General features: G+C 39.5%; 1 protein-coding gene across 1 annotated transcript in view; it reads right to left on the reverse strand.

Annotated features, from left to right (window-relative positions):
• The window catches only part of PTPRQ (protein tyrosine phosphatase receptor type Q), a 677,639-nt gene that overhangs the window by 576,192 nt on the left and 86,000 nt on the right, over nt 1-15,447 (reverse strand). The window contains exons 7-9 of the mRNA XM_077265498.1: nt 10,194-10,354; nt 9,235-9,346; nt 4,290-4,516 (exon numbers count right to left, since the gene is read on the reverse strand). Of these exons, the coding sequence (XP_077121613.1) occupies nt 4,290-4,516; nt 9,235-9,346; nt 10,194-10,354 (500 nt within the window). The remainder of the gene's footprint in view (nt 1-4,289; nt 4,517-9,234; nt 9,347-10,193; nt 10,355-15,447) is intronic.

Raw genomic sequence — 15,447 nt, forward strand, 5'->3', positions numbered from 1 at the left:
AGATACGTTCTTTTGATCGCGCATTATTGCATTTTAATACAATATTGCAGTGACCAAAAAAACATAATTCTGGCGTTTTTAATTTTTTTCTCACTACGCCGTTTAGCGATCAGGTTAATCCTTTTTTTATTGATAGACTGGGCGATTCTGAACGCGGTGATACCAAATATGTGTAGGTTTGATTTTTTTATTGTTTTATTTTGAATGGGGTGAAAGAGGGGTGATTTAAACTTTTATATTTTTATTTCTTTTTTCATATATTTTAAAACATTTTTTTTCCTTTTGCCATGCTTCAATAGCCTCTATTATTGTTTTATTTTGAATGGGGTGATTTAAACTTTTATATTTTTATTTCTTTTTTCATATTTTTTAAAACATTTTTTTTCCTTTTGCCATGCTTCAATAGCCTCTATGGGAGGCTAGAAGCTGGCACAACTCGATCGCTCCTATGTAGCTGAATTCCTGCATTGCTATGAGCGCTGACCACAGGGTGGTGCTCACAGCAATCCGGCATCAACAACCATGGAGGTCTCAAGGAGACTTCTGGTTGTCATGCCGACACATCGCTGACCCCCAATCACGTAACGCAAGTAGGAACAGAACTTTTGCATTAAAGGGTTAATCTATCACCTACAATATACAGTACATTTAAAAAGAAGACAAAAGTCCACAGTTTTGGTGATCAGTGGGAGCCTCAATGGCCAAAACCTCAACAATCCAGAAGTTATCAGCCATCATGTAGATAGGTGATAACTTTTTATTACCAGAATACCCACATTATAATGTAGCCTAAAGCTCACTTAGGTTTATAGGGGCTTATTTGTTTCAGAATAAGTTTAACTGATTTAGAACTTATTAGTAGTTTATTAGTATTTAGTATCATTTTGAGAAAAATGTAAATTAGAGATAATATACAGTGGGGCAAAAAAGTATTTAGTCAGTCAGCAATAGTGCAAGTTCCACCACTTAAAAAGATGAGTGGCGTCTGTAATTTACATCATAGGTAGACCTCAACTATGGGAGACAAACTGAGAAAAAAAAATCCAGAAAATCACATTGTCTGTTTTTTTATCATTTTATTTGCATATTATGGTGGAAAATAAGTATTTGGTCAGAAACAAACAATCAAGATTTCTGGCTCTCACAGACCTGTAACGTCTTCTTTAAGAGTCTCCTCTTTCCTCCACTCATTACCTGTAGTAATGGCACCTGTTTAAACTTGTTATCAGTATAAAAAGACACCTGTGCACACCCTCAAACAGTCTGACTCCAAACTCCACTATGGTGAAGACCAAAGAGCTGTCAAAGGACACCAGAAACAAAATTGTAGCCCTGCACCAGGCTGGGAAGACTGAATCTGCAATAGCCAACCAGCTTGGAGTGAAGAAATCAACAGTGGGAGCAATAATTAGAAAATGGAAGACATTCAAGACCACTGATAATCTCCCTCGATCTGGGGCTCCACGCAAAATCCCACCCCGTGGGGTCAGAATGATTACAAGAACGGTGAGCAAAAATCCCAGAACCACGCGGGGGGACCTAGTGAATGAACTGCAGAGAGCTGGGACCAATGTAACAAGGCCTACCATAAGTAACACACTACGCCAACATGGACTCAGATCCTGCAGTGCCAGACGGGTCCCACTGCTTAAGCCAGTACATGTCCGGGCCCGTCTGAAGTTTGCTAGAGAGCATTTGGATGATCCAGAGGAGTTTGGGGAGAATGTCCTATGGTCTAATGAAACCAAACTGGAACCGTTTGGTAGAAACACAACTTGTCGTGTTTGGAGGAAAAAGAATACTGAGTTGCATCCATCAAACACCATACCTACTGTAAAGCATGGTGGTGGAAACATCATGCTTTGGGGCTGTTTCTCTGCAAAGGGGCCAGGACGACTGATCCGGGTACATGAAAGAATGAATGGGGCCATGTATCGTGAGATTTTGAGTGCAAACCTCCTTCCATCAGCAAGGGCATTGAAGATGAAACGTGGCTGGGTCTTTCAACATGACAATGATCCAAAGCACACCACCAGGGCAACGAAGGAGTGGCTTCGTAAGAAGCATTTCAAGGTCCTGCAGTGGCCTAGCCAGTCTCCAGATCTCAACCCTATAGAAAACCTTTGGAGGGAGTTGAAAGTCCGTGTTTCCAAGCGAAAAGCCAAAAACATCACTGCTCTAGAGGAGATCTGCAGGGAGGAATGGGCCAACATACCAACAACAGTGTGTGGCAACCTTGTGAAGACTTACAGAAAACATTTGACCTCTGTCATTGCCAACAAAGGATGTATTACAAAGTATTGAGATTAAATTTTGTTTCTGACCAAATACTTATTTTCCACCATAATATGCAAATAAAATGATAAAAAAACAGACAATGTGATTTTCTGGATTTTTTTTTCTCAGTTTGTCTCCCATAGTTGAGGTCTACCTATGATGTAAATTACAGACGCCTCTCATCTTTTTAAGTGGTGGAACTTGCACTATTGCTGACTGACTAAATACTTTTTTGCCCCACTGTATGTAACTCTTCAATTGTTTTCTATTTGCATATGTTTCATAATCATAAATTGTTATTTTTTTATATTGTGTCTATTCTAGTTTTTCAAGTTACCATTTTTGCTTATTTATTACATTCTTATTCATAAGGGATCAGAACAGGGGTCTTTTCCCCATGGACAATGCCACCCTCTATGGGTTGTGTCTGATATACGTAAGTCAGCCTTACTCAAATGGTTAAACTCTACTTTTACATGAACATCAAAAATAGAGCAACAAGGAAGCTGGATGCCATAAAAATACAATTTTTATTAATAATATATTAAAAAAGAATAACTTTTTTTTAAAAAAGTCAGTTAGGAGGGGACAACAGTGCAAAGATAGCAACCATGCAGGGAGGTATAATAGTGCGGTACAATAACGTAATCACAATAGAAAATATATATTTCCCTGATCACTATGAACTAAGAGACATAGTGTACCGTGTCTGTAGTGAGCAGAAAACTGCTTCAAAAAAGGTTATGCTATGCCACAAATACAAATTAAATGGTTATGTCATGTTCACATTTTCTGCTCACTACAGACAGAAATAAGGTGATTAAGAGAAGATATAAAAACTTCCTGTAACACAATATTGAAGGCGCATTTTCTCTGAAGTAAAGCCAAGACATTTCAAGGTTACATGATATAAACAGTGCAAAAAAAGAACTTGCATTTGACTTCAATGTGTAAACTGTGGCATTATAAGGGTATTATTACGTTAATTATTTGGTGCAAAAAATTTTGTATCTCTTGGCAGGAAAAATGTAGCGTAAAATAGATACTTTTTTGTCTAATTTTTTAAGTGATTTTTGCAGGCGTTTCTAGTGCAGATTTTTCCCCACTCATTAGTATGGGTGAAATCGCCAGCAAAAAATACTCTAAGGGTGTGTGTCCACGCTCAGGATGGCCGGCGGTATCGCCGCAGCGGCGAAGCCGCTCAGTGCTAAGCCCCGCCCCCTTTCTGGGACGCGATGGTGCCGGATGTGTACAGTACACATCCGGGATCATCGCACCCCTCGCCATAGGGCCCTGTGTTATTCCTTGCGGCGACGCTGCGTCCCCGCAAGGTGTATGGACATGCTGCGATCTGAAAAGACGCGCAGCATGTCCGGAGTCGCAGGGCCGCCGCGTGCGGGTTTCCACGCATAGTGGACACGGGATTTCAACAAATCCCCTCCACTATGCAGGAACATCTGGACGCTGCGTGTTTGACGCTGCAGCGTCAATCACGCAGCATTTACTTACCGTGGACACTCACCCTAAAAGAATTGACCTCTTACATATTTAAATCTGCACCAAATCTGCAAGTCACAAATAAGCAACGAGTGCATGAGACTTTAGGATTGTCATTCACTTTGCTGGTACTTGGAAATCCTTCAGGTTTTGTGAAAACACGTAGAAAGCGCGACAAAACTGCAATGTGTGCACAGGCCCTTCATTTTATGATGATGGACATAACTGTATGTAGTATAACCTTGATTTACAAATAAGGGAGCGTTTTAGTCTTTGGCACGCTGTTGTTGGCCTTGTTCATATCACTTGTACACGAGATCTTTTTGCCAAGCACATTTTATTCTCATACTAAGAATATTTCTAGCTATCAGATAGTAACAAGGGGTGTGAATTCATTATTTTTGTCTATGCGTGAATGCTGTGTTACATATATTGCTCACTAAATCATATTTGTACTAGTCAGATTAGAATTTTATGCATTTGATACATTGCATGGATGATCAGGATGGTTGTACCTTTATTTCATAAGTCGTTCCAGGAGTCAGACTGGTCAATAAAACCTCTAGACTGTCTGGCGTGGTCGCTACTTGGGTATAAGATGACTGCATCCATGGGCAAACCTCTCTGTAAATGACGTAGTATGCTATGATCTTCCCATTTGTATTCCGTGGAATAGACCAAGATAGCAGGATTCCTGCAGAGCCCACTCGTTCTCCGGCTAAGTTATCAGGGGGTCCTGGAACTAAAAAGACAAGACACGAGTTACCACAATGACGTGAAAACATGACAGGCTACTGGTTCTCTCACGGACAAGGGAAGGCAGCCTTTGTAAGACAGATTAGTTGTTAACATCACTCTCTTCTCCCTAGTACGGACTTACAGGTGATGATTATATACAGGAACTGGAGAAACATTCTTTAACAAGAATGTCAGAAATGCAATGTTGTAAAACTACGCAGAGTCGTTTCACGTCGATGCCAGATTGGTTCTGATAATTTTAAGTTAAACAAAGAAAACTACTTTAATGGCATCGGTGAATGTAGTTTGCATGTAATAGGTTTTCTCAACAACCTTTTGGCACACACCTCTCCACGTGATAAACACTGTGCAGAATTGTATCAGATCTGGACATTTTTATAAACATTCTTCTATCCTTTGGCAAATGGCTTATTTTTTACTTCCACAAAAAGTAGCAATTTGTATTCCGATAACATGCTAATCTACAGGCTCACTAAATCCTTCTACTCTGACTAAGATCACAATGCCCTTGTACCCCTGCACATGAATAATGCATGCAGAAATCCAGGTTCTGCAAATCCCTATTCTAGTCAAATAGCAAAGGAAAAACCTAGCTAACCAAACAATGTATGTGGGTTTTTTCAGCATGTGCCTTTCTTTCTGCTGACCCAAGACAACTTTATACGTAAAATGATGTCAGTTTTCATATTTTTGGGGAGATCCAGACACTTTTAAGGGCTGAAACATAATATGTTGCACTTATGGCTACTGTACTAATGGGTCTAAGCTAGAGTTGATGTGAATTGATTCGAACGGCGCAGTCCGATGGCCATGACAGTAATCTGTGGTAGTAGTATGGCAACCGTATGAACCACCTCCTAGCTTACGGCAACCGCGACTCCTCCTTTGATTATCTGGCCTGTCATGATATAAGCCACAACTATAAAGTCTTGCCAGAGCGACTAATCAAATGATGATGTGCAGATGCCATCAGGTAAGAGGTGGGTCTCACTACTGCCATCCAGCAGCCAGAGATTACTGTTGTGGACTTGTGAATCAATTCACACCAACTCTAGAATGGGCATCAATTTATTCAAACAAAACTCAAATAGGACTTAAATCCGTAGCTAAATCCACAACAGCCAAATCTGCACCAAATTTTGTTTTTGGTTTTGCAGAGGGTATGCTTTTGGACTTGCCATAGCTTTCACACTTTGAAATTCAGGGACCGACATACAGTGGGGGAAATAAGTATTTGATCCCGTGCTGATTTTGTAAGTTTGCCTACTGACAAAGACATCAAGAGTCTATAATTTTAAGGGTAGATTAATTTTAACATTGAGAGATAAAATACCAAAAATAAAATCCAGAAAATCACATTGCATATATTGCATACATTTTTTTTAATTTTGCAGTGAGAAACAAGTATTTGATCCCCTACCAACCATTAAGAGTTCTGGTTCCTACAGACCAGTTAGACACTCCTAATCAACTCGTTACCTGCATTAAAGACTGCTGTCTTACATAGTCACCTTTATGAAAGACTCCTGTCCACAGACTCAATTAATCAGTCAGACTCTAACCTCTACAACATGGGCAAGACTAAATAGCTTTATAAGGATGTCAGGGACTAGATCATAGACCTGCACAAAGCTGGAATGAGCTACAAAACCATAAGACGCTGGGTGAGAAGGAGACAACCATTGTTGCAATAGTAAAAAAAAAAGTGAAAGAAATACAAAATGACTGTCAATCAACATCAATCTGGGGCACCATGCTAAATCTCACTTCGTGAGGTATCCTTGATCATTAGGAAGGTGAGAGATCAGCCTAAAACTACATGGTGGGAACTTGTTAATGATTTCAAGGCAGCTGGGACCACAGTCACCAAAAAAACCAATGGTAACACATAATGCCGTAAAGCTTTAAAATCCTACAGTGCCCGCAAGGTTCCCCTGCTCAAGAAGGCACATGTGCAGGCCCGTCTGAAGTTTGCCAATGAACTCCTGGATGATTCTGTGAGTGATTGAGAGAAGGTGCGTTGGTCAGATGAGACAAAAACTGAGGTCTTTGGCATTAACTCAACTCGCTGTGTTTGGAGGAAGTGAAATGCTGCTTATGACCCAAAGAACACTGTCCCCACTGTCAAACATGGAGGTGGAAACATTATGTTTTGGGGGTGTTTCTCTGCTAAGGGTACATGACTACTTCACCGCATCAATAGGAGAACGGATGGAGCCATGTACCATAAAATCCTGAGTGACAACTTCCTTTCCTCTGCCAGGACATTAAAAAAAGGTCATGGCTGGGTCTTCCAGCAAGACAATGACCCAAAACATGCAGCCGCGGCAACAAAGGAGTGTCTCAAAAAGAAGCACATTAAGGTCATGGAGTGGCCTAACCAGTGTCCAGATCTTAATCCCATAGAAAACTTATGGAGGGAGTAAAAGCTCTGAGTTGACAAGCGACAGCTTCAAAATCTTAATGATTTAGAGATGATCTGCAAAGAGGAGTGGACCAAAGTTCCTCCTGACATGTGCGCAAACCTCATCATCAACTACAAAAAAAATTTCACTGCTGTGCTTGCCAACAAGGGTTTTGCCACCAAGTATTAAGCCTTGTTTGACAGGGGGATCAAATACTTAGTTCTCACTACAAAACGCAAATGCATTTTTATAATTTATACAATGTGATTTTCTGGATTTTATTTTTGAAATTCTATCTCTCAATGCTAAAATTAACCTACCCTTAAAATTATAGACTGTTCATGTCTTTGTCAGTGAGCAAACTTACAAAATCAGCAAGGTATCAAATAATTATTTCCTTCACTTTATCATTGGTTCATCCTGGGCCCTTGGCAGCTGCACAAAGGCCCAGTATGTAATAGGGAGCTAGTGCCGCCAAAGCTGTTGAAATTGTGCATAATGATGAGCTATTGGACTGCAAAGAGCCCATACAGTATATTGTTTTTTCAAATGGGCCCTCTTTCATCTGTGTTTGCTCTCGGTAAAACCCACAGCGAGAATCTACTTTTTAATTTGACATTGTGGACCTTTCGTCTGGATTTCAAGTCTACAGCACAGGTTAATTTAGGCTGTGTGCGTGCAGCATATAGAAAAGATTTTGCAGAATCGCTTTCGCAATGCTGGTACTGTAATTCACAGTGAACTTTACAAATTCCAGCCAAAAAATTAAGTATTTCTATCTCTTGTGTATATATCCATAGAGTATGTTACCATGGATCATATCCGCTGTGGAGATCAACAACAGCAAAAAAACAAAAACAAACCTGTGAACATTGTTGCAGAAATGCTACAAATTCTTAGCACTTTGCCACCAACATTGCAATAGGTGAAGTCTGTGGCAACATTTTCAGCATAAATTGACATACTATGGTTTTCAAATCTGTAATGCCAGTTGTTTTATGCTGCGGATATTCTCAGCGGTGTGTCCAAAAGATTTTGTGTCATTACATTCACAATGCTGCTACTTTAATATGCAGTGGAAATTCTGTTGCGCATCCAACTTATGGGAACCTTCTCTTAACGTTTCAAATGAAAATAGTTAGACACATACAATCCCAGTTCTATAGTCAAAAATTAGCTTTTATTAAGCCTCATGCACATGGTCGTAGGGATTGTAGAGTCCAGTTTTTTTACACCATCATGTTCTGCAATACAGAGGTATTCTGCGGTAGAGTACAGACAAGGAGGCCTTTAATGGCAGCACATGGTGCTTATGACCCTATAAAATAGGTCCTCTATGTGCCTGCAGACAGGATCCATACACCCAACCTACTCATGTGTATGAGGCATTAGGTGTGAATTGTTTTACCGATGTACCAAGTAAACATTATAAAACAATCTTTAAATATTAAATTACTTATTTTATGAGGTGTACGCATTAATTACCCAAACCATTGTAGCCTTATCTAAATGCTCTTATCTGCTGTACAACTGATCAAAAACAAAATCCAGGTTTTTAGATTTTTTTTTTATACTTTACTCTAAATTGAATTTACTCAGATCTGTCACTTTTAATCTCTGTTATGTACATGAAAGCATATCAGTTGAATATGTTTGAGTATGGTGTGCACACAAAGTGCAGGAGACAGCACAAAAGTCAAGTATGTGTCTCTTTCAAGTGAATTAGACACTTTGGAAAATCTGTGAATATTTTGGTGTCTATATATTCAGATTGATTTCTCCAAATTCAGCATGGTTTCACACAGATTGTTTTTTTTTGGGGGGAAACGGTCCTTCAGTGTAAACAATTTTTTTTCTTTTTGGCAAAGCAGAAGTAAATTCAGAGAAAATGTTAATCTAAATGACAGATATTTTCTTATTGTTGGGTTTACTCATGGATGATGATAAAAAATAAAGCATTCAAAACTGAGTTTTACCAAAAGTTTGTGCATGTGAAGCCATCCTTAAAGATGTTTTCCATAGCAGAAAGATTCCAGATCATTTGATAGTGAGTTCATTGTAATATATGATAAACGCTATGAACATTGGCATAGTTAGTTAGGGAGTATTAAACAACCAGCTGGACTCTTGACATTTGCAATGAAGTGAAATGAGCAAGCCGAGATTCTGCGATAGAGCAAGATCAGTAAGTTATACGTAGTTGTATCAATAATTCAATTTTGTGTGTATGTTCGGAGGCGTGAAATAGTCAAGATCCCACCCAACAGTATAAGACATAGAAATAAAATAAACTTACTGGTTTCGTTCGTCATCACCAACTTGCTGTCTGGGGAGCTGAAGGCTGAAGAAGACACTGAAGAAACAGCTACACTATACGTGGTACCAGGAGCAATGCTGAAGACTTCTGCCTAAAATGCCAAACACACATTCAGTAAGTGAAATATGAAGTGTAGAAAGCAGGAAAGTACCGGTCAATTCTGGAAGTGCTGGCATCACATAATCCCAGAGAAGTAGCAGACTTACATTCCCACCTTGATAGATGATGGTGTAGGCAACAAAACTCAACAGGAAATATTTCCACGTTATGTGAAAAGTTTCAATCAAGAAGGAAGAACAGAAAAACTTCATTTGATACTGAAGGCTAACGTTCTTTCCCTGACTTAGATATTTGTGTTTGCTTCCAATGTAAAAAAAAAAAAAAAAGGAAAAGTACAACAAAATAGAAAAAAGAGTATATCAACAGAAGCAAAAGGTATAAACCAGCCTACCTGCAAAGGTGTAGCGCTCCACAGAAGCAGCACAGAAGAAATAAAAAAGGTATTCATTATTTTACTCTCCAGAAAGTAGAATTGTTCCTATGTCTTTTTGGTGGTAACAGGGAAATGTTGCCGGCATTAATGATTTAAGGCAAGGTCTGCCTGCACAGTGCACAATTAATGAGTCTGTATTACTCAATAGCACTCCCCTTTCTTTGTTAAACTATTCATGAACTCCTGAGTGACTGACTGGAGTTTCATGATGAACTTTAAAAAAAAAGAAGTATATTAATTGTTGTTAGGGTAACAGCCTCCTCATGTTGAAATCTGCCCCCACAGATTTAGCATAGATCATTTGAAAGCATCCTATACTAAAAAAAAGTAAGAAAAAGGATACAAGAAGCCAGTTTTACGGTTGGTCAGCTTTGCAAAGAATATTCCAATGAGCTCGGAGTATGAACAAAAGTTGCCCATCCGCGTACCATAATGAAAAACATACCTGATACTCCCCACCTCCAAGATCTCTGACAGTAACAAAGCCATGCCGAGGGGAGAGATCCACTTGATATCTTTCCACCCGTCCGCGAGGTTGCCTCCAGTATAGTGAAAAGGAGTGTGTTGAAATATTGAAAGCAGTAAGTGCTATAGGGGCTTCAGGTTCTAGATGGAAAGAGGAAGAAAACAAGGAGATAAAACTGTCTATCCACGTACAAGCTATACACATAGATTTAGGATTTGCCTTTTATTGTTGGTACTTAGTGATAACTTATTACTTTCGATTGCAGTCCTGTTTTAAACCATATCATGCAATCAGGCTAAATTATTCCAAATGACTAATTGAAGTCTACTACAATTATGGGATTCCATTTAAAAATCTGAAAGTTTGTTGTAATGTTGTTCTTAAAGCCTCTGATTTTCCAACAGTTTTTGAAAAATGTACCTATGTTTAGTACAAGTTTATTTTATGCGTACTGTTGCCTGCTAATACAAATAGGAGATATATAATTCACGCGGACACTTACTTGTAACTGAACGATAAAGATCACAAGATCACAATGTCTTCATTTATTTTTTAATTAAAGTCTAAATTTTAATTAAAGCCATGTTAAGCTATTGATGGGAGAAAAAATGTCACTGTTAGACCATTAATAGGTCACTCACTAGGTAATAATAATGTAATAATTTGTCATGCAATGTCCTAACTATACAAAAATAAAATTCAGCTTCACTTCAAATGACTTATCACCCTCTTATCCGGGCATTTTAAGGACTGACACCATGACAGATGGAAGCCTGTAGGAATATTGTCTTGAATGGGAGAGTATTGGATTACAGTTGCTCCCATGGTTGGTTACATTTGTTGTATGCTTATACTTACAGATTGTCTAAGTCAGAAATACACATATAGAGAGCACTAGCTGTGCCCAGTTATTACAGACAAGCTGACCGGACAAGCTAGCATGCAGGCAGTGTATGTAATTAGAACATGGCTCCCTGCTCACATCTCTAAGATCTGTGTTCAGGGTCCGTGTCAATTACTCAAGACCTTGCAGAAATTTCCAGCTCAAAAGGAATGTTGGTCATTTGTAATAGTAGGACAAATTACTGCGTGTTCGAATGATTGTATTACACTGCAGATTGCTAAGGTAAATTGCACGATATTGCATGAGGTATGATTTTCAGCAATAAATCTAAAATATTAATACTGAAAATAAAACATTTTAAATACACAAGTTCAAACAGAAAATAACAGCTCAGCACACCCACATCACTTGCATCTTAAGTACACGACAACCTGATCAGTTAGCGAGGTATAACATCAGAGGAAAGTCGGCACTCGGTTTTCCTTGGTTCAATACTTTATTGGAAATCCAAGTGCACAAATTGCATACAAGAATGAACAATATTTGGGCCCTTTGCAGTCCAATAGCTCATCATAACACACCTATTTTGAGGTAGAAGTGGGCCCTTTTAACTCTTGAGCTCACCGATGATATGTGTACCACTGGTCTAATGCAATTTTGTACTATGGGCCCATAAGCAACGCCATAGACTCCACATTCTCCCCTAAAACCCATGAAGAGGTGACTCCTGTAACATGATTTGAAAATTCCATAATGAAAAACCCCAATGACTCTGTGTAAAATCAAAGGTCCAGCACAGTCAATTGGTCTCATGTTATAGATATGTATAACTCATATCCATAATTTAGTTGTATTGACTCTAATGTTCATTGTTCATGTATCATAGGATGGTTGTTTTCATAAAAGAGAAGTTCTAGATTGCTGAGAAGTTCTACTGATGAGAGTAGAAGAGTCTAAGTTTAAACCCATTCACTAACATTGTACTATACTGAGTATGAAATGTCGGTGCTGATTTCCATATCTGAAATTCTATAACAAAGATTTGATTTGTCAAAGCAGTAATATCTGCCATCAATGATTTTACATCCAAGCAATTTCTAAAGGCCCGTAGTTCACTAGAGAGTCATCATTTTTGGTGCATATATGTATTGTTCAGTTTGATGGTTGACTTTGTGATTTTAAACACTTTACCGGCAATTTGTGTTCCTCCTTGTTGTGGAAATCCAAGTATGACACTGTCACTACAGTCTTCTTTCATGGCATCTTGGGATATTTGGGATTTGTCTTAGAACTAAGAAAATGAAAATGTTCACGATCTTACCTTTGTAGTGACTTACAGGGATAACAAATATACTTTACAGAACAGGTCAGATATGTTCAAACACTGTTCATAGAATATTGGTAAATGCAATTAAAGCTGGTTATGTATGTTGTAGGTATCTGTTAGACTTTTAAGTACTGGAAGTCATTGGACGTAATAGATCACAGACGCCACCATTTTTTATCATCTCAAATTTGACATAATAGAAGACTTTTAAGCTGCTTTGGTTGCAATTCCGTATATGTTATAAAACATGTTTGCTTTACTACTGTTAGTCTACATGAGAGTGTCTCAAAAGATTTTCCACTAAAGAAAACGTCAGCAAGAATTTAGTAATGCCTGGGCTTCATCAATGGTCAACAATCTAAGCAATGATTAAGATTATTCTACAATTTATCTCTCGCGTCTCCACCTAGAATACCGTATTTTTCGGATTATAAGACGCACTTTTGTTCCCCAAAATTTTGGGGGAAAGTAGGGGGTGCATCTTATAATCCGAATCTGCGTGCTGTGCTGTAGAGGAGGGGGAGCCGCTCTGGAGTTGTGTCAGGGGGCTGGAGTGGGCTGGCTGCGGGCTGCAGAGACAGTGGGAGGTCACGTGCTCCCACTCATTAGCTTCATGTAATATTCACTGCACCCGCTGTCCATCACCTCAGTGCTGAAGCTGTTCGAGTTGGTTGACAGTGGAGCAGCGAATATTATATGTGCCTGCACTCTCCCCCCTCCCATCACGGATATGGCCCCCCCGGTCACACTTATATGCCACCTGCTGGCATGCACATGCCCCCCCAGTCACTCTTATATGCCTCCCTGTGCTGCTGGCAGGCACATGATAAAATAACAAACACTTAACTCACCTTCCCCTGATGGCTCCGTGCTCCCACCTCCTCGGTTGCACTTCCTGTGTCTGTGCTAACATCCGATCATGTGCTCGGCACAGCACAGTGATGACATCACTGTGTGCCCAGGTCACATGATCCGATGCCTAGGAAACAGGAAGCGCAACCGAGGAGCTGGGGGCACACCACACGGAGCCATCATCGGAAGGTGAGTGAAGTGTTTTTTATTTTATTGTGTGCCTGCCAGCAGCACAGGGGGGTATATAGTGACCCAAGGGGGCATGTGCCTGCCAGCAGCACATGGGAGCATATAGTGACCCAGGGGGGCATGTGCCTGCCAGCAGCACAGGGAGGCATATAGTGACTAAGGGGGCATGTGCCTGCCAGCAGCACAGGGGGCATATAGTGACCAGGGGGGCATGTGCCTGCCAGCAGCACAGGGGGCATATAGTGACCAAGGGGGGCATGTGTCTGCCAGCAGCACAGGGGGGCCATGTGCCAGCACAAGGATGGGGATTATATAGATACCAGGATGAGGGACATATGATTTGCAAGACAGACACTGGCATTATAAGACAGACCCCCAATTAACATAAAAAAATATTTTTTTCTCTTTTTCTTCACCAAATTTGGGGGTGCGTCTTATAATCAGGTGAGTCTTATAAAGCAAAAAATCGGTAGCATGAAAATAAGCACAAAATGAGTAACTTATATTGATAATACTAGATTTCAGCAGCAAAATTAAAAAACAATCAATAGGCATAGGAAGGGACCTTATAAGTTGGGCTTGGTTTGAGCCAAAAGGTTATTAGGCATATGCCTGTGTGGTCTTTTACAGAAAAGGTTGAGTCGCTCAGTATGACGCTGGGCCAAGGATACATACTGGAACAGGTTCTGCAAGCCAAGTACAGGTTTAGTCATAAGGAGGATAAATGTTTGCCCTAGTTTTCTAGAATGGATTGACTACGCAGCTCAGAGAAGTCAGGGTCAAGGTATGTGTGTGAGTGTGTTGCACCCCCAAATTGGCACAAAAAAGCAATGAATGAGAGAGACTTAATAAGACCAGTAGAACTTGTGGCATCATTCCTGCATCAATAATCTTGTAGTTGATCATGTCTGGGCCTTAAAGCAGTCCTAGCAGCAAGTGCATACCTTCTATAGAGGGAAACCAAAAGACTGCTAAGGGAGCCTTAAGGAGCTGGGCCCAACCCTGGCTGATTCCATTGCCTTTGTTATTGGGTGGAGGACATAATGAAAAGGATGCGGAGGGGATTCTGTCCTTTGTGGCAAAAGTTATCACCATAATGAATGAGATCATATTTTTGCAATGAGGTTACCTCTATTATGCATACGCCAGGCTAAGCAGTGTCTATATGCAAACTTATGTCTAAGAGTTTTAAACGAGCAGTGTATAAAACAGAGTAGTTGTACAGATTTTCTCTTGTTCAAGACCTAAGGTATGCAAAATATTCATCCATATTAAGTGTCATACAATCACTATAAATATATGACCCCTAAGTGTTTTCTTGCATATTTTTTTTTTAAGGAAATGTAGATTTTGTCCACAGTCAATATTTGTCTGCAGCAAAGAGCAAATAATTTGGTAAGCAAAAGAGAAAAAATAAATAAATAAATATAAAAACTAACAAAATTGGCTTTTTGCCCTTTTCCTACCAACACTAATCTATTTTTTCTTTCACATAATTTTTTCCATCAGCACCATGGACAGAGAAAGGGACAGAAATGAAAAAATAAGGGTACAAATGGTGATATTCAGGACAGGTTATTTATTAAATCAGTGTACAGCAACTTTGTTAGAAATCAAATAAAAAACATATAAATCATCAATCTATATATCTAGCCTTGCAAAAACATATGCTATCATTTGTAGCTGGGTTGTAGATTTTTACTGTTGATGCTCAGGAATAGTAGTACTCCTACAATTGATACTTTTTCTATACCTGATCACTTTATTTCCAAGCGCAAAGGAAAAGTCATTCAAAAGGCCTCAGAACAGCCAGCTTCCATCTTCGCGGTTCAATCCAACTTGGGCTGGTACATTCACAGCCCATGCTAGTCACTTACTGTCTACTAAACTTTTAGGGTATGTTCACATGTGGCTTTTTTTTAGTGTTTTTTGGTTCGCTTTTTCTGCTGCTGAAACGCTGCGTTTATGAGGTAATTATTGCATGATCCCTACATCAATAATCTTGCTGCTGCACGATCATG

The sequence above is a fragment of the Ranitomeya variabilis genome, chromosome 5, assembly GCF_051348905.1.
Source record: "Ranitomeya variabilis isolate aRanVar5 chromosome 5, aRanVar5.hap1, whole genome shotgun sequence".
Lineage (NCBI taxonomy): Eukaryota > Metazoa > Chordata > Amphibia > Anura > Dendrobatidae > Ranitomeya > Ranitomeya variabilis.